The sequence below is a fragment of the Podarcis vaucheri genome (assembly GCF_965113315.1).
Source record: "Podarcis vaucheri genome assembly, chromosome: 18".
In the NCBI taxonomy this organism is placed as follows: Eukaryota; Metazoa; Chordata; class Lepidosauria; order Squamata; family Lacertidae; genus Podarcis; species Podarcis vaucheri.
The window spans coordinates 8,859,712-8,879,284 of record NC_138756.1 but is presented as its reverse complement, the minus strand read 5'-3'; the positions used below and the strand labels follow the sequence as shown (position 1 = coordinate 8,879,284).

At 46.2% G+C, this 19,573-nt stretch overlaps 1 protein-coding gene across 1 annotated transcript; it reads right to left on the bottom strand.

Annotated features, from left to right (window-relative positions):
* Window positions 1–608: 608 nt before the first annotated feature.
* Window positions 609–18,695, bottom strand: LOC309522790 (vomeronasal type-2 receptor 26-like). The gene is made up of 8 exons (XM_082206358.1): window positions 18,578–18,695; window positions 17,733–17,780; window positions 16,391–16,529; window positions 10,338–10,513; window positions 7,899–8,196; window positions 4,407–4,625; window positions 2,743–2,869; window positions 609–1,542 (listed from the first exon to the last, which is right to left on the bottom strand). Exons 3-8 carry the CDS (start codon window positions 16,490–16,492, stop codon window positions 635–637), a joined length of 1,830 nt encoding a protein of 609 aa, XP_082062484.1. The 5' UTR covers window positions 16,493–16,529; window positions 17,733–17,780; window positions 18,578–18,695; the 3' UTR covers window positions 609–634.
* Between the last annotated feature and the right edge of the window lie 878 nt (window positions 18,696–19,573).

The window sequence follows — 19,573 nt, the reverse complement described above, 5'->3', positions numbered from 1 at the left end:
AAGTGCAAGTAGATAAATAGGTACCACTCTGGCAGGAAGGTAAACGGCTTTCTGTGTGCTGCTCTGGTTCGCCAGAAGTGGCTTAGTCCTGCTGGCCACATGACCCGGAAGCTGTACGCCGGCTCCCTTGGCCAGTAAAGCGAGATGAGCATCGCAACCCTAGAGTCGGTCACAACTAGACCTAATGGTCAGGGGTCCCTTTACCTTTACCTGACAGGACTATGGCAAATATTCCAGCTTCTGCCTTCTGGAAGAAGGTATAGGGTTATAAAGGCCAGGACTAGCTGCCTGAGAAACAGTTTCTACGCAAATGCAATTCTGGTTCTAAACACAGCATAAGGCGTCTCTATAGTATAGTGTATTTTTAAAATGGGGTTTCAGAGTTTTTAGGGGGTTTTGAATGTTTTATGTAGTCTTTCAATTTCATTGTTCTGCATGGGTCAATGACAATAAAGATATCGTATATCATAAAAGGAGGAAAGGGGGGAAAGCATACACAAAATCGAACTTGCTGGAGAAGCAAGATACAGATATACGTTGCATAGCACATACTCTGGAATGAAAGCTCAGAGTGTTTTGGCCTCAACAAGCATGGGCTCTAAAACTTGTACCCCCTGTATATTGTGCTCTAATATCAACTGGACAGACTTTTCCTAATTAGATTGTCTCTGCTGTTGAGATGGGGCCTCAAGATAATAATGTAACATTTGGGGAGAAAGATGCAGCCGAGGAGACCAGCCCCGGAGGCCAAGATGGAGAAGATCTCCACAGCCACCATGAGCTTCCCCTTGGTGCTCAGGTAAGTTGGGACAAAGGAGACCCAGACACTGCAAAAGACCAGCATGCTGAAGGTGATAAACTTGGCTTCATTAAAGCTGTCGGGCAACTTCCTAGCTAGGAAAGCCACCGTGAAGCTGACGAGAGCCAGGAAGGCCATGTAACCTAAGACAGAATAAAACATGGCGACAGAGCCTTCGTTGCATTCCACTACAATCTCTCCAACCAGGGAATGGAAGTCCAAGTTTGGGAACGGAGGGGAGGTTCCTAGCCACACCGCGCAGATAAGAACTTGGATCATGGGGCTGGTCAGGACGATGCAGTTGGTCACTTGTCTGTCCAGCAGTTTCCTCGCCATGTTTCCTGGCTTGGTGGCCATGAAGGCCAGGGCCACGGTGACGGTTTTGGCCAAGACGGAAGAGACGGCAGCAGAGAAGACGATGCCGAAAGCCGTTTGTCGGAGGAGGCAGGTGACCTTCCCGGGTCGGCCGATGAAGAGGAAGGAGCAAAAGAAGCAGAGGAGGAGGGAGACGAGAAGGACGTAGGTGAGGTCCCGGTTGTTGGCTCTGACAATGGGTGTGTCTCGATGTTTAATGAAGGTTGCCAAGACTAAAGAGGTGAGTAGGGAGAAGAAAAAGGCAAGGAAAACCAAAACAAAGCCCAGGATCTCATGATAGGAAAGGAAGTTGGTTTTCTTGGAAACACACTGGTTTCGTTTCTCGTTTGGGTGCTGATCGTCTGGGCATTGAACACATTGAGCTGCATCTGGAAGAAACAAGCCACCATTTTAAGTACAGTGGTACCTCAGGTTACATACGCTTCAGGTTACATACACTTCAGGTTACAGACTCAGAAATAGTACCTCGGGTTAAGAACTTTGCTTCAGGATGAGAACAGAAATCACATGGCGGCAGCAGGAGGCCCCATTAGCTAAAGTGGTGCTTCACGTTAAGAACAGTTTCGGGTTAAGAACAGACCTCCAGAACGAATTAAGTACTTAACCAGAGGTACCACTGTATCTCAGGCATGACAAAATAAATTATTGTTTTGACCAGTTCAGCTCACAGAGAGATTGAGGGATCCTTCTTCCACCTTGCTATGCGGGGCCAAAAGTACAATTTTCCACTGCATTAAAAAAAATTCAAGTCTTTTCAGACCCTAACCAAATTTCTGGGCTGGTATCAAACATCCTTGTTTCTCATTCGGTGATTTTATGATTTTTATAACTACGGGTTCTTCGTAAAATTGAAAAATGAAATGCTAAGCTTTGAAAAGTGGAGAAGCAGTTTTGTATTTTATTGTTGGGCATCGTTTTAGTGTTTATTAACATGATGTGTTTGTTTCCCCTATATGGATATTACCGTGACTTTTCGTTACAGTTGTGTTCTGTTTTGTGACGGTGCATAAGCTTGAGATGTTGCTGTGATTTGTTTCCCTGCATATAATCTGTTTCATCGTCGTGAGTTTATTCATATGGCGCTTTCCCAAGGATTGGCTGCCACTTTGTCAATTTGGCTTCTATCGCTTGCGACTGTTAGTGTTAGCTGGGTGAGTGATTTTTGGTTCGGCAATCCCCCCCCCCAATTGGTCAACAACCATGGACACCCCCCCCAAAAAAGCTCAGTGCCATCTCCCCCCATTTTCTTAAATATGAGCCCCCCAAAATAGGGGGCATTTTATAGACGGAAAAGTACAGTAAATTGTTTCATCACTGTGAGTTTATTTGTATGCAGCTTTTCTATGATCGAACCATGTTCATTCATAATTTGCATCCTGTCCATTCCAGCACGTTCTTCAAAACAGCCTCGGTTTGAAAGCCCAAATGTAATCTCATCCCCAGGGGAAACTCTTTGTCCATAACCTTCCCCTCGTCTTCCCCACCCTCGAAGCCTCCCACCCTCACTTGCTTCCACCTGTCAAGCCCTGCAAGCAAAACTGGGTTTCCGCCCTCAAAATATGAGCTACCTGTCTGGTTAGAGAAAGTCCCCTCTGGGCAGCGGACACATCCATAGCAGCAAACAGGCTTCCCCTCTGTCACTTTTACGCTCTGCCCTGGGGGGCACCTCTCCACACATCTGGCAAAACGGTTTGTCTAAAAGAGATAAAAGGGACAGTCGATTGGTTTTCCTGCATTATACTGCATTTAGTCTCTTAACCTTCTACAACAGCATCAATATTTGTCTAATACAAATCAGCTTTGTTGGACCGGCCGTGTTGTGTGGATGCCTGGTTATCGTCTTCCAAAGCAAACTAGTAAGGTAAAGGTAAAGGGACCCCTGACCATCAGGTCCACTCGTGGCCGACTCTGGGGTTACGGCACTCATCTCGCTTTATTGGCCGAGGGAGCCGGCGTGCAGCTTCCAGGTCATGTGGCCAGCAGGACTAAGCCACTTCTGGCGAACCAGAGCAGTGCACAGAAACGCTGTTTACCTTCCCGCCAGAGCGGTACCTATTTATCTACTTGCACTTTGACGTGCTTTCGAACTGCTAGGTTGGCAGGAGCAGGGACCGAGCAACAGGAGCTCACCCCATTGTGGGGATTCGAACTGCCGACTTTCTGATCAGCAAGTCCTAGGCTCTGTGGTTTAACCCACAGCGCCACCCGCGTCCCTCCCAAAGCAAACTACTCTATTCTGAACTTAAAAATGGGAAGCGTAATGCCAACGGTCAACAAAAGAGGTTCAAAGACTCTCTTGGGGCAAATGTAAAAAAAAAATGTAGTATAAGCACCAAAAACTGGGAAACACTGGCCTGAGAGCGCTCCAATCAGAAAACAGCCTTTACCAAAGGTGTCATGGGCTTGGAAGATGCTCAAACTCAGGACAAAAGGGACAAACATGTTAAGAGGAAGGCACGTTTGGCAAACCCTCACCAGAATCAACTCCTGCCCGGAAACCAATGTCCCCACTGTGGAAGGACATGTGGATCCAGAATTAGCCTCCAAAGTCACTTATGGACTCACTGTTAAAACCGTGTTCACGAAAGAAAATCTTACTCGGCTAAGAGGGATTGCCAAAGAAGAAGAATACTGAAGAGGTTGTAAAGGTAAAGGGACCCCTGACCATTAGGTCCAGTTGTGGCCGACTCTGGGGTTGCAGCGCTCATCTCGCTTTATTGGCCGAGGGAGCCAGCGTACAGCTTCTGGGTCATGTGGCCAGCAGGACTAAGCCGCTTCTGGCGAACCAGAGCAGTGCACGGAAACACCGTTTACCTTCCCGCCCGAGTGGTACCTATTTATCTACTTGCGCTGGCGTGCTTTCGAACTGCTAGGTTGGCAGGAGCAGGGACCGAGCAACGGGAGCTCACCCTGTCACTGCGGGGATTCGAACCGCCGGCCTTCTGATCAGCAAGCCCTAGGCTCTGTGGTTTAACCCACAGCACCACCCACATCCAAAGAGGTTGTAGAAGCACTCAAAAGAAGTTTCCCTTGTGATGAAAATGGTTCATTGACACAGGGGAAAAAGAAATACTCTTATCGAAAAGATACAGGCTCAGTTAAAATGTTAATTTATCCAGGACCAAATTATTGATGAAGCTTTTTATATGCCCCAGTCTTCCATTTCCAAAGGGACTGAGCTGAAGGATTCTCTGTTTCTCCATGACCCCAAGAATATTTGCCTGCTACCCACCTCGGAACCCCACACAATTGCATCTGAGTTAATGGTGAAGTCTTGGCCTGGAGGAGCCGCAAGAGTCACTCTTCCAACTTCCACTTTTGCTGAAGACCCGTTCGGGAAAAAGATCCAGTTCAGGATATCCCAGTCAACCGATCTCTCACTGTCTTCGATAAGAGATATTTCATCTCCAGCGCTGTTGTTAAAGCGAATGTTCCTTAAAGCCGCGTGGATCTGAAATGGCAGGCATGCTAAGATAATGGGTGGGCTGATTCCGGATGCAATAAACCTGAAACATAAGGACCTGCCCCATACCAAATAAGCATTGGGCCCATCGAGCTCAATATTGTCTACACCATGGGTAGGCAACCTAGGGGCTGGATCCAGTCCAATCGCCTTCTCAATCCGTCCCGCGGACGGTCTGGGAATCAGCGTGTTTTTACATGAGTAGAATGTGTGCTTTTATTTAAAATGCATCTCTGGGTTATTTGTGGGCCACAGGAATTCGTTCATTATTTCTTTTCAAAATATAGTCTGGCCCCCCACAAAGTCTGAGGGACAGTGGACCGGCCCCCTGCTGAAAAAGTTTGCTTACTCCTTACTTACATCATGGGAGCCTACACAACACAAAACACTGTTGCTGTGTGTTAGGTTTTATTTTATTCGTTTTTTATCTTATATTTTGGACATGTACATCCTATTTCCCCCTTTAAATTTAGTGGGGGGCCCCAAGAGAGTGGGGCTCTAAGCTGTAGCTTGTTTAAAGGTAAAGGGACCCCTGACCATTAGGTCCAGTCGTGACCGACTCTGGGGTTGCGGCGCTCATCTCGTTTCATTGGCCGAGGGAGCCGGCGTACAGCTTAAGGGTCATGTGCCCAGCTTGATGAAGCCACATGAGCAGCACACGGAAACGCTGTTTACCTTCCCGCCAGAGCGGTACCTATTTATCTACTTGCACTTGGACGTGCTTTCGAACTGCTAGGTTGGCAGGAGCTGGGACGGAGCAACAGGAACTCACCCCGTCGTGGGGATTTGAACTGCTGACCTTCTGATCGGCAAGTCCTAGACTCTGTGGTTTAACCCACAGCACCACCCGCTTATGCGTAAATCCGGCACTGAAGTCAGAGAGATTCTGTTACCTGCCATGGCTGGAGATCCAGAAGCTTCTTGCCAGCCCACGCCGTGTTCCGTTTTGACCCCGGAGAGTGCAAACCGTGCAACGCGTGTGCTATAGAATAGGCGGCGTTATAGACCCCGTAGCTGCGGCCTGTCATTCTCCTTTCGAACAAGATCGGGGGCAAGTCCTCCACCTTCTCCTCCCCGGTACAGTTTTTCAGCTCCTCTGGAGGAAACCGGTCCGTTATGACGAACTCGCAGTAAAAAGCACCTTCCCACCACTCGCGGAGGAATATGTCCCCCCCGGGCTGCTTTGGATCCAAGGACCCGAGGAAATCTCCAAATCCCGGCACATCTCCTGTGTGGGCTCTGAAGGACAGCGCACCACTCAATAACCTTAGAGACCGCCAGTGGAAGGGGACTCCCATCGCAGAAAACTCCCAGTGGGAAGTCAGGATCCAAATTGTCCAAACGTTCCAATTCGACTCGTAAGTCTCTTTCTTGTGGGCGTAGAAGCGGCCTGTTATTTGCTCGATGAGAACATTGTCCCCGAAGACAATCGCCACTTCGGCTTCCCAGCGATAAACAGGCGGGTCGTTCTCAAAGTAAATGGCGTCGCGCATCAAGTCGTCCCGAGGAACCGTTTTAAAAAACTCGACGCAGATGTCGTTTTCCGCAAGCATGGGCCGCAGGGTCCGGATGAAATTTTGGCCCCTCTCATCATCTGGAGCAAAGACCCCGATCCAATTCCAGTGGAAATGGAGGAGCAGTTTGATTAAGCCTACGTACTGCGAGGCTTCGTTAGGATCAATCCGGTAGAAAGAAGGAAAGGCGTTTTTTCCTCCCCAAACAGGGTTCAACAAACCATAACCGAGCTGAAGGAAAGAAGAGCTTTATTTTAAAAGTGTGCTTGACGTGGGTGGCGCTGTGGGTTAAACCACAGAGCCTAGGACTTGCCGATCAGAAGGTTGGCGGTTCAAGTCCCCGCGACGGGGTGAGCTCCCGTTGCTCAGTCCCTGCTCCTGCCAACCTAGCAGTTCGAAAGCACGTCAAAGTGCGAGTAGATAAATAGGTACCGCTCCGGCGGGAAGGTAAACAGCGTTTCCGTGCGCTGCTCTAGTTCGCCACAAGCGGCTTAGTCATGCTGGCCACATGACCCAGAAGCTGTATGCCGGCTCCCTCGGCCAATAAAGAGAGATGAGCGCAGCAACCCCAGAGTCAGTCACGACTGGACCTAATGGTCAGGGGTCCCTTTACCTTTTATCACACATACACACACACTGTGTATCTGAAGAAGTGTGCATGCACACGAAAGCTCATACCAAGAACTAACTTAGTTGGTCTTTAAGGTGCTACTGGAAGGAATTTTTTTATTATATATACACACACACAGTGTGTTTTGGGCAGGAATGGAACGCTTAGTGGAGAGGAGTTCGTGTTTGTTAAAACCAGTCAGTCTTTTGTGCGTGAAAAATAGCAGGAGAGATGGATTGTATGTACGGATCATTGAATCACGACTAAGGATTTATGTGGGCTGACAAAGTGGGGGGTTAAGTTTTCTTGAGCCTTGGGAATACAGTCGTACCTCGGAAGTTGAACAAAATCTGTTCTGGAAGTCCATTCAACTTCCAAAACGTTCAAAAGTGCGGCTTCTGATTGGGTGCAGGAAGCTCCTGCCATCAGGTTTACAAACTCCAGCGAAAGCATATTCTGAGCATCACTCAAAGTGTTGGTGCTCACCTTTAAAGCCCTAAACAGCCCAGTATACCTGAAGGAGTGTCTCCACCCCCATCGTTCTGCCTGGACACTGAGGTCCAGCTCCAAAGGCCGTCTGGCAGTTCCCGCCCTGCGTGAAGTGAGGTTATCGGGAACCAGGCAGAGGGCCTTCTCGGTGGTGGCGCCCGCCCTGTGGAACGCCCTTCCATCAGATGTCAAGGAAGTAAACAACTACAATGGTACCTCGGGTTACATACTTAATTCGTTCCTGAAACTGTTCTTAACCTGAAGCACCACTTTAGTTAGTGGGGCCTCCCACTGCTGCTGTGCTGCCAGAGCACGATTTCTGTTCTCATCCTGAAGCAAAGTTCTTAACCAGAGGTACTATTTCTGGGTGAGCGGAGTCTGTAACCTGAAGCGTGTGTAAACTGAAGCGTATGTAACCCGAGGTACCACTGTATATGACTTTTAGAAGACATCTGAAGGCAGCCGTGTTTAGGGAAGTTTTTAATGTTCGATGTTTTATCGCTTTATTATTATTAATAATAATAATAATATAAAGATGGGTATGGTACAAATTATACTATTGTTATTGTAACTGTTATTATTATACACTGCAGCAATGCTGCGGAGTTCTCCATATCACTTCCGTCTATCCCAGATCAATCTCCTTACCTGTGGGATCTTGTGGGTGCCGAAGATGGATGCCATCTGCCTTGACGCTTTGATGCCGAGACTCCCAATGATTGACACCAGTTTGTCCTGCCGATCACACTTGTAATTAGGCACCAGTTTCCCCCGTGTGGAGAGCTGAGACAGGCTGTCCTGAAAGCTTCTTCTCACATTCTCTTTGTCGTCATATATACGGAAGCCCAGCGTGATGTTGGGAAGCAGCGCCGGATCCTTGTTGAGTTCATCAATGGCAAACACCAAGGCCATGATGTGCTGGTAGTTCTTGGGAACCGGCATATCCCTGCAGTTGGGGAAAGTGGAGGTGTGTGTATGTCCATGCGCGTCCCAACATAATGGATGATGAGTAAGGTAAAGGGACCCCTGACCATTAGGTCCAGTCGTGGCCGACTCTGGGGTTGCGGCGCTCATCTCGCTTTACTGGCCGAGGGAGCCGGCGTACAGCTTCCGGGTCATGTGGCCAGCAGGACTAAGCCGCTTCTGGCGAACCAGAGCAGCGCACGGAAACGCCGTTTACCTTCCCGCTGGAGCGGTACCTATTGATTTACTTGCACTTTGAGGTGCTTTCGAACTGCTAGGTGGGCAGGAGCTGTGACCGAGCAACGGGAGCTCACCCTGTCATTGCGGGGATTCGAACCGCCGACCTTCCGATCGGCAAGTCCTAGGCTCTGTGGTTTAACCCACAGCGCCACCCGCATCCCTCGGATGATGAGTAGATGTCAATAAATTACATCCCTCTTTTCGCAGTGACAGCGCCTTCCAAACCCTAAACAGACCATTAACTGAGGTGCAGAATCAAGTTCCTCCCTTCAGAAACAACAACGCCCTACCTGAAACAGCCACCCGATGGAAATATAAAAAATAGGTGAATGAAGCATATCCCTTAAAGCTATGACAGTCTCTGCCATGTCTCAATTCTCCAAACCCATGGGCTCAAGCCACTGCTTGGCAGAGAGAGGAGGAGGCACCCAACTTTTTTAACAGTATGGATTTGGTTGTCTCTTTTGTATCAGGGCTTGCGATGGAGCCCAAAGTGAGGAAATTGCTCTGTTTATACTTTATTCTTTATTATCAGCCCTGAGTGCTCACTGGAAGGACAGATCCTGAAGCTGAGGCTCCAAGACTTTGGCCACCTCATGAGAAGAGAAGACTCCCTGGAAAAGACCCTGATGCTGGGAAAGATGGAGGGCGCAAGGAGAAGGGGACGACAGAGGACGAGATGGTGGGACAGTGTTCTTGAAGCGACCAGCATGAGTTTGACCAAACTGCGGGAGGCAGTGGAAGGCAGGAGTGCCTGGCGTGCTCTGGTCCAGGGGGTCACGAGAGGCAGACACGACTAAACAACAACATACTTTATTCTGATCTGACAAGACATCAGGAAGCCCTGAGCATCTCTCAATGACTCCTCCATCAAATCCTCACAACCCTATCCTGTCATTCCTTGTCTTCTCTCCCTCCACCCTCTTTCCTTGTGGACAATCAGTGATGGATTGGGAAGCAGCCCAGGACCAGAGATTTTGGTTATAACATACAGAGGGCGTCTTGGGAAAGACTTTGGAGAAAGGACTTGAAGTTTACGGCTTGCTACGCTTTAAAAGAAAACTACATGAAGATGTTTTACCAATGGTATATTACACCTAGCAAGCTGGCGAAAATGTATAAAACCAGCTCTTTGTTGGAGATGTAAAGAATCTGAGAGAACTAAGTCTAAGTTTGTAACGATGACCTGATGTTATGTTATAATAGTATCATAAAAGAAGTAATTACAGTGATAAATGATATGCAATTTAAATTTAAATGATTTAAAGATGACAAGAGCTGGTGGAGAGAAGTCACATGGGTGTGGTATTTTATGTTCCTTTTGCTCTTACTTTTTCTTATTACTTTTTTGGTTAATTTTGTGGTTAAGTGTGTGTATCTTATTTTGTTTGTTTGTTTGCAAGTATGCCTAAATAAAACAAATAATAATAAAAAAAGAATTGAGGGAACAATGTACCACATGTGGTAGAAATGTAATAAGATGAAAAAACTTTTGGGAAATAATTTATAATGAGCTTTAAAAAAAGTCCAAATTAACTTTTATCAAAAACCAAAACCTTTCTCTTAGGCATCTTAGCTCCAGATGTTCCAAAGGATTCCAAAAAGGTATTTATGTATGCAAGTACTGCTGCGAGAAAGTTAATAGCTAAATGGTGGAAAGGAGCGAAAATACCAACTAAAACGGAGTGGCAGATGAAATTATTTGAAAATGGTATGAAAATCAATTTTTAAAAAAATTATGATTAAAAGAAAACATGGACTAAAGTAAAGCATTATGAGCCGCACAGGTTCAAACTCCGAACCAGGGAATTCCAGATGTCAGCATCACCCTTAACGCAGATCACTGAAGCCAGGGCAACCCAGAACCTTCCTGAAGACACTTACTGGTCAGAGCAGTATTCCTGGTCTTGGGGAGGAATGTAGAAGTACTTCATCAAGTCGACGGCGCTGATGAGGGGTAGATTCCCCCCCACAATCAGGTCTCCTGGCTTGTAATAGTCTTCCTGGTGTCGGAAAGGCCTGGTCAAGAGACACTTGCTCTTGGAGCCCATGCTAGTTACCTGAGGCAGAAGCCAAAACAGAAGCAGCAGCAGCAGCCAAATTAACATCACTGGCATGAAGAGACCTCTCCTCCTAGCTTAGAAACAGATTCATCACGAAGCCGAGACGCAGTTTTTGGTTTTTAAAAAAAATAGTGACAAACAGCCACACATCAAGTCGCCCCCTTCTCCATCGCATTCCCAATTGGAAAGGTTCGGGGTGTATTTATAACAAGGGTGTTTTGTTCCGACTTTGCTGTTTACTTGGCGAGTAGATATCCCAAGGCGCTTTGGGCGGGGCAGAGTTCAGAAGCAAAAAACCCCCATAATTCTTATTACTCCATAGAAGAAAAAATTAATGACATAGTGCCAGATTCCCTTCTCGACTCAAGCGGAGAAAAACATGTTTGTGTCACCCATGGAAGTTTGACTCTGTCAAGAGTCCGAAGTTGGCTGAAAGTACTGAAATCTAAGATGGCACTCAGGACAGCACCAAATGTTAGCTAGCTCAGGGGGGGTGGGCGAAGATAATGTGATATGGCCTGTTGTTGTTTAGTCGTTTAGTTGTGTCCGACTCTTGGTGACCCCCTGAACCAGAGCACGCCAGGCACTTCTGTCTTCCACTGCCTCCCACAGTTTGGTCAAGCTCATGCTGGTAGCTTCGAGAACACTGTCCCACCATCTCGTCCTCTTTCATCCCCTTCTCCTTGTGCCCTCCATCTTTCCCAACATCAGGGTCTTTTCCAGGGAGTCTTCTCTTCTCATGAGGTGGCCAAAGTATTAGAGCCTCAGCTTCACGATCTGTCCTTCCAGTGAGCACTCAGGGCTGATTTCCTTCAGAATGGAGAGGTTTGATCTTCTTGCAGTCCATGGGACTCTCAAGAGTCTCCTCCAGCACCAGAATTCAAAAGCATCAATTCTTCGGCGATCAGCCTTCTTTATGGTCCAGCTTTCACTTCCATACATCACTACTGGGGAAACCATAGCTTTTACTATATGGACCTTTGTTGGTGATATGGCCTAGTAATGCATAATCATTGCAGGCTAGATCAGGAGTCACCAACCCAGCACCCACAGGTGCTATAGCGTTCTCCCAAGGCACCTGTTCTAGTCTGTATTAGATTTTAGAGAATAAGATAAAACTTTATTCGCATTAGCCAATGGCCATAGCAAGAGTAAAACATTACAGTATATGCAGAAAAGGGAATCTGATATAAGAGCACAATTTAAAGTCCTGAACCAGCCATCAGTTAGTGGCTCTTATTCTGATTGCCCCTGCTAGGAACCTAGCAACCTTCGCTGTTATCTGCTCATTTTGATCTGATAGATGAAAGGACATTGTGGCAGTGGTTGAGCGCCCTGGGATGGTTAGTACGAGTGGGGTGATGATCTTGTTCCTCAGCTCTTTGTAGAGAGCGCAAGAACAGGAGGACGTGTGCCGCTGTTTCGGTGCTACCATCTCCACAGGGGCAAAGACGTTTCTCAGGCGGGATCTTTTGGAATCGACCCTCAAGTACCGCAGATGGCAAAACATCCAGTCTTGCAAGTGTAAAAGCACGTCTGTATTTTGGGATAATAAGTTTGTGCCAATATGGAGCCAGAGAATCAAAATGGAGAAGTGGAAAATGAACATACCAAGGGCAGAATTTCCTTATAGCAGCCAGGTTGTTCTGATGCTCGATAACCTTTAGGCGGTAACCAATTAGACTATTTGCTTTAGTAGGGCCCATAGTGAGTAGGTGTTGTGGGGATAGGCCACGAGAGTGAAGTTTTTGATAGACAGTTTTAAGACAAGCACTTTTATGAGAGTCTTGAAGTACCAGGGATAGTAAACCGGGGGGATTTGAGTTTAGGCGGAGCCAGAAGTTATGAGTTCTGTTAAGTTGTGGGTGAACATATCAGACGACACAGCGATTCTTCGAACAGCTCTTGTTTATTCAGAGGCCAGAACAGAACTGAACTGAAGAGCTCAGTCAGCCTGCTTATATAGAGCTCCAGTACAACGTTACTGTAGCAACTTTCTAAAACTATCCAATCACTGAACGTCACTTTCGATCCTTCATTTGCATAACTATCTACAGTATCCCCCTGCTGGCCCAGGGTGAGAACTTCAGTACATAACAAGTTCTTTGCCAAGTGCATACTTCTACTGAAGGGAAACTTGCCTCCAGTCTCAATGATGCGTTTGGGACGCATGGCAGTACAGATTTTAGAGAAGAGCCTGTTAGAGCAGGCCAATTGCCCATATAGTCCAGCAACCTATTCTCACAAAAGTGGGGCAGGAGAGCTAAAAATAATGCCAAAGTATTTCACATTGGCAACCAATGCGCCCCTTTGGTTTCAGAGTGTACATGGGTAGAAGGGTCTAAAAAGCCCGGGACACAAATTGTCACAGTCCTTTAGTGGCTATGTTGGCTCATTTACAAGAAGTAATGTATTTAGGGTTAACTCTGGGAATGTTAGAGGGACGCGGGTGACGCCTAGTACTTGCCAATCAGAGTCATTTCCTTTTGATATCTGTTCCTCTCTCTGAGGATACTTCCATCCACCCAATTCTTAATCTCTTACAAGTCTCCTTTAGTTTTTAAGTGAGGTTTTGGATGGCTGCCTGTCATGGATACTTTAGTTGAGATTCCCTCATTGTAGGGGGTTGGACTACATGACCATAGAGGAATTTGGTGAGATCTGTTGACACAAAAAAGTCCTGGGAAGCTGTAGCTAAGCCTGCTGTTAGGTCTGGCTACCCTGAACGAAACAGAACTGTGGTTTTGGAGTTTTGCTAAAATAAGCCAAGGTTGAGTTATCCCAGGCTAAATTTCCTGTGTGAAGAACGTCCGTGTTAATTACACCATAGGTGAGTATGGGTTGTTTATCCCCTCCACCATATATCCAAAGGTCCAGATGGCAAAGCTTCCGAACTTGCAGAAACTTATCCTGCCTATGGGGCAGCCTTGGGGGACTGAAGTCATTACCAGCCAGTTAACTAAGTTTGCCACAAGCAAACCCTGGGTTGGAGAGTGCTGCTCAGCTCCACATCAGCTCTAGACCAGGACCTGGCAAATAAGGCCGATCCCCTGAGTCCAACTAACCACAAACAAGTAGAGAATGATGCAAGCCTTTCCTTTTTGAATGTCAAAGTGAGTCCAGAGCTTCAAAGCTGTGGTTCTTTTCCTCCAGTAGAATTATCAGAATGACAGTAATTCTGGCTAAACCTCTGTGGGTTTCCACCCACCGAGTCAATAACAAAGAAATCCACGAGCAAAACATGCTTGTGATAATGATGCAATGGGAGGCCTTCCAGGTGCAGTTGGGATGTGGAACAAGCACCTTGTTGTCTGAGCATGTCTCCCTACGCTGCTCCATAGCCCCAGATAGAACCTGTATAGTTAGCTTCTTTCTGGGCTCTGTACCCAGTTTTGTTGCTGGCATACGAGGAAAAGGTTCCTTTCATCCTGCCAATGATTTGGCTGCTGTTGTTGCTCTTTTGGCTTCAGCCTCAGGCAGCTGAAATTTCACAGAGGGATACGTTCCTCTTGACCAGGCCTTTTGAGCTCCAGAAAGCCTCTTACAGTGGTACCTGAGGTTAAGTACTTAATTCATTCCGGAGGTCCGTACTTAACCTGAAACTGCTCTTAACCTGAAGCACCACTTTAGCTAATGGGGCCTCCTGCTGCCAATTGGAGCCCAGTTTCTGTTCTCACCCTGAAGCAAAGTTCTTCACCTGAAGCGCTATTTCTGGGTTAGTGGAGTCTGTAACCTGAAGCGTATGTAACCTGAGGTACCACTGTACAGACTTGGAGACATCACTATTGGTGCCCTTTTAAAGCTCGAAGAGATTGTATTTGGAAATCTTAAATTTTCATGACCTCCTCTGGAACAGGATCTCTTCTGTTACAAGTAAGTGTTCACAGCAGGGCACTGGAATCGTTTCCAAATTTCACTGTGGGGTGCTGTTCTTGGGGCCTATGATACTGTCGTCCCTAGCCTTGGAATGCTAATAATAATAATAATAATAATAATAATAATAATAATAATAATAATAATAATAATTTTATACCCCTCCCATCTGGCTGGGTTTCCCCGGCCACTCTGGGCGGCTTCCAACAAAGTATTAAAATACAGTAGTCTGTTAAACATTAAAAGCTTCCATAAAGAGGACTGCCTTCAGATGTCTTCTAAAAGTCCAGTAGTTGTTGTTCTCTTTGACATCTGGTGGGAGGGCGTTCCACAGGGCGGGCGCCACCACCAAGAAGGCCCTATGCCTGGTTCCCTATAACTTGGCTTCTCGCAGTGAGGGAACTGCCAGAAGGCCCTCGGTGCTAGACCATCATGCTGGTGGCTTTTTTGTGTTGTAATTGCTGTTAAGGAGCCTTCCTTAACATGGTGCTTTCCACAAGTTCCTAGACTCCAGCTCCTTTCATCCCTGGCCACTGGACATGCTGGATGAGGCTGATGGGACTTGTAGTCCAAAACATCTGGAGCACAGTGTGGCTCTCATCTCGCTTTATTGGCCGAGGGAGCTGGCGTACAGCTTCTGGTTCATGTGGCCAGCAGGACTAAGCCACTTCTGGCGAACCAGAGCAGAGCACGGAAACGCCGTCTACCTTCCCGCCGGAGCGGTACCTATTTATCTACTTGCACTTTGACGTGCTTTTGAACTGCTAGGTTGGCAGGAGCAGGGACCAAGCAATGGGAGCTCACCCCGTCGCAGGGATTCGAACCACCGACCTTCTGATCGGCAAGTCCTAGGCTCTGTGGTTTAACCCACAGCGCCACCCGCGTCCCGAATAAACGCCTGTAAATAATGCTTACACATGTCTCTGTCTGCCAGTTCCATTGCAAAGAGTTGTCTCTGCTGGCTTGCGCTTCTGAGGCTTGAGTCACTGATTGATGTTGTTCCAAGAACTGGAGTTCACCCGGCTGCCGGCCGGTGGCTGGTGCCAGGTGGGGGCCTGTCGAATGCCCCTGTCTCCCCGGACGCATCCCAACAGTTCTGGCCTTCATGGCTACCAAGCCAGGAAACATGACAATAAAACTGTTGAAGAAGCAACTGATGAACTTCATTGTCCTGGCCTGTCCTCTGACACAAGCTATTATCTGTACAGTTTGGCTAGGAACCTCTCCTCCATTCCCAAACATGGACTTTTCTTCCTCTGTTGGAGAGATTGTGTCATTGTTTAGTCGTTTAGTCGTTTCTGCCTCTTCGTGACCCCCTGGACCAGAGCACGCCAGGCACTCCTGTCTTCCACTGCCTCCCGCAGTTTGGTCAAACTCATGCTGGTAGCTTCAAGAACACTGTCCCACCATCTCGTCCTCTGTCGTCCCCTTCTCCTTCTGCCCTCCATCTTTCCCAACATCAGGGTCTTTTCCAGGGAGTCTTCTCTTCTCCTGAGGTGGCCAAAGTCTTGGAGCCTCAGCTTCAGGATCTGTCCTTCCAGGGAGCACTCAGGGCTGATTTCCTTCCGAATGGAGAGGTTTGATCTTCTTGCAGTCCATGGGACTCTCAAGAGTCTCCTCCAGCACCATCATTCAAAAGCATCCATTCTTCGGCCTTCTTTATGGTCCAGCTCTCACTTCCATACATCAGTACTGGGAAAATTATAGCTTTTACTATACGGACTTTTGTTGGCAAAGTGATGTCTCTACTTTTTAAGATGCTGTCTAGGTTTGTCATTTTGCTGTTTGTTTTGCTGTCTAGGAGAGATTGTAGTGGAATGTAATGAAGGTTCAGCGACCATGTTTAACACTGTTTTGGGTTACATGGGTCTCCTGGCTCTCATCAGCTTCATGGTGGCTTTCCTAGCTAGGAAATTGCCTGACAGCTTTAATGAGGCCAAGTTTATCACCTTCATCATGTTGGTCTTTTGCAGTGTCTGGGTCTCCTTTGTCCCAACTTACCTGAGTACGAAGGAGAAGTTCATGGTGGCTGTGGAGATCTTCTTCATCTTGGCCTCCAGGGCAGGTCTCCTGGGCTGCATCTTTGCCTCCCAAATGCTTCATTATTCTTCTGAGGCCTCAGCAAAACAGCAGAGATCATCTAACGAGGAAAATAAGTGCAGAAAACTAAGTCTATTAAATATTATTTTTCGATCTGAATTCCTCTGATCTGCTGATCAAATTTTTACTGATTTTTTTTAACAGATTGTTTTCAAATACAATTTTCTCCTACAACAGTCTGCTGAAATTATAAACACAAATGGAACCAATGATAGAATTTTTTTTACTATAGAGTATTCCTTTTCAGAGACTTCTTCCTGGATACATGCACACAGCATGTTCTCATTCCATGCAGCAGCAAAGGAGAACACACATGGAATATTCTTGGGTATAAAATACAGAATATAGTTTCAAGCATCCAGTCTGAGCACATAATTCTTGGCCTGTTACATGGTGCGGAGAGAAAGGGAGAGAAGCTTCACTTCCTCCCTTACCAGAGGTGAGGGGGTGTGGCCTGAGTCTAGGAATACAACTCTATGGCCGTAACCCCTTCATGTACTAACTAGCATGCAAAATTACCGTAGAAAATGGGGGGCGATTGTATCCGTGTATAAGACGTCCCACAATTTTAAACACACACACACACACACATATATAATTAAATTTTATTGAACAAGAAAAACCTTAAATACAATACTGACATACAACGAATTGTAGAGATTGTAAAGAGTATAAATAGAAAAAAGAACAGAAGAAAAAGGAGAAGAAAAAGAGATGAGCGTGTGAATAGAAAATGAACATAATTCTATCTGATGTGCAAATCAGCGAAGAAAAGAAACGTCCGACGAAGCCCATTGTACTGATTTACAATTAAACTATTATTTACACAGTTACATAAAGTTGTTTTTCTTTGACTTAATTTGACATTTTCCAACAAATATTTTCTATTGCATGGCTCATTCAGCATGTATCTGCCAGGAAGTTTTTATTGCCACAGTACCCTTTGAGATATTCCTTAATTATTATCCATTCCTCATTAACTTCTTGTGTTGAGTTTCCTCTCACGGTTCCCCTTCTCCTTGCTAATTGTAAGTACTCTATTAATTTGGCTTGCCACTCAATCTTTGAACGGATGCTTTCGCTCTTCCAATTTCTTGCTATTAGGATCCTTGCTGCAGGTTATGCAGCTAAACTTCTTTTTAATTTTCACTGTCATAAGTCCTAATAGAAATGCCTCAGGTTTTTTAGGGAATGGGATCTTAGAATGATATCCCAAAAATCTTTGATCCTTTCACACTCATACCTCGCGTTACAGACGCTTCAGGTTGCGGGTTTTTCGGGTTGCGGACCGCTGAAACCCGGAAGTACAGTGGTGCCTCGCAAGACGAAAAGAATCCGTTCTGTGATTCTCTTCGTCTAGCGGTTGTTGTTTTTTTTGTTGTTGTTGTTTTGCCAAATGAATTTTTATTGTTTTCCTTACATATTCTTTTCCATCAAATTGTAATAGCACCATACATTCCCTTTGACTCTGCCGAGTCGCGACCCCCCTCCCTCCCCACAACTGGTATATTTATCCTCTTTCCATCACACACATCATTCTCAAATTAGTACTATTATACATTGGAGGTATTATGTCAATCCTGCTAGTGTCTTGACCTCTTTACAATTCTTCTTTAAATATTCAATAAATTTACTCCAGTTATTTTGGTATCTTTGATCTTCCTGGTCCCGGATCCTCCCTGACAGTTTGGCAAGTTCTGCATATTCTGTCAACTTCGCCTGCCACTCCTATATAGTTGGTATATCTTGTACTTTCCATCTTTGGGCCAGAAGGGTCCTCAGCTGTAGCATACATGAATTCTCTTCGTCTAGCGGCTTTTTCGTCTTGCGAAGCAAGCCCATTGACGGATTAGCGGATTAGCGCTATTAGTGCTATTAGGAGCTTATCTGCTGATCGGATCAGCTGACAAGCGGCTTAGCGGCTTAGAAAAGGGGGGGAGGAAAAAAAAACCCCGCAGGAACTCGCAAGACATTGTCGTCTTGCGAAGCAAGCCCATAGGAGATTCGTTTTGCGAAGCACCTCCAAAACGGAAAACTCTTTCGTCTAGCGAGTTTTCCGTCTTGCGAGGCATTCGTCTTGCGGGGCACCACTGTACTGGAACGGGTTACTTCTGGGTTTTGGCGGCCGTGCATGTGCAGAAATGCTAATTTGCACTTTGCGCATGCGCAGAAGCGCCGAATGGCAATCCACGTGTGGACAGGTGCGGGTTGCAAATGTGCATCCCGCACGGATCACGTCCGCAACCCGACCGTCCACTCGAAATATATACGCTGTTGCTCAGGGGGACGAGAACTTTCTGAGAGGAGCACCCCTCAGAGCCAATGGGAGAATGCGCCAGAGGCAGAGAGCCAATCACAACACAGGTCTCCCAAAGTCCCAGCCTCCGTGCTCTGAGGAGAAAGAGACAATTCTGAGGGAATATGGCTTTTCCCCTCAGGAGAATGCCAGAGTTGTGGGTAGACTAAGGAGATCGAATCAATATTCAAATTGAGAACCATATGTCCAGTTCAGTTTAAGTGAGATAAAGACATCACTGCAAAAAATAATCATAATAGTGAACCAATGGTGTCCAGTTTAAGTGAGATAAAGACATGACTGCAAAAAATAATCATAATAGTGAACCAATGGTGTCCAGTTTAAGTGAGATAAAGACACCACTGCAAAAAATAATCATAATAGTGAACCAATGGTGTCCAGTTTAAGTGAGATAAAGACACCACTGCAAAAAATAATCATAAGAGTGAACCAATGGTGTCCAGTTTAAGTGAGATAAAGACATCACTGCAAAAAATAATCATAATAGTGAACCAATGGTGTCCAGTTTAAGTGAGATAAAGACATCACTGCAAAAAATAATCATAATAGTGAACCAATGGTGTCCAGTTTAAGTGAGATAAAGACACCACTGCAAAAAATAATCATAATAGTGAACCAATGGTGTCCAGTTTAAGTGAGATAAAGACACCACTGCAAAAAATAATCATAAGAGTGAACCAATGGTGTCCAGTTTAAGTGAGATAAAGACATCACTGCAAAAAATAATCATAATAGTGAACCAATGGTGTCCAGTTTAAGTGAGATAA

What these genes read in the sequence shown, in the direction of transcription:
- LOC309522790 (XM_082206358.1), bottom strand. Translation starts at nt 16,492, where the DNA reads ATGAAGCATTTGGGAGGCAAAGATGCAGCCCAGGAGACCTGCCCTGGA. An exon ending in AACTTCTCCTTCGTACTCAG is followed by an intron (nt 10,514 to 16,390) that starts GTAAGTTGGGAC and finishes CTTCTGCCTCAG; the next exon opens with GTAACTAGCATGGGCTCCAA. An exon ending in GCACCCACAAGATCCCACAG is followed by an intron (nt 4,626 to 7,898) that starts GTAAGGAGATTG and finishes CTGCCATTTCAG; the next exon opens with ATCCACGCGGCTTTAAGGAA.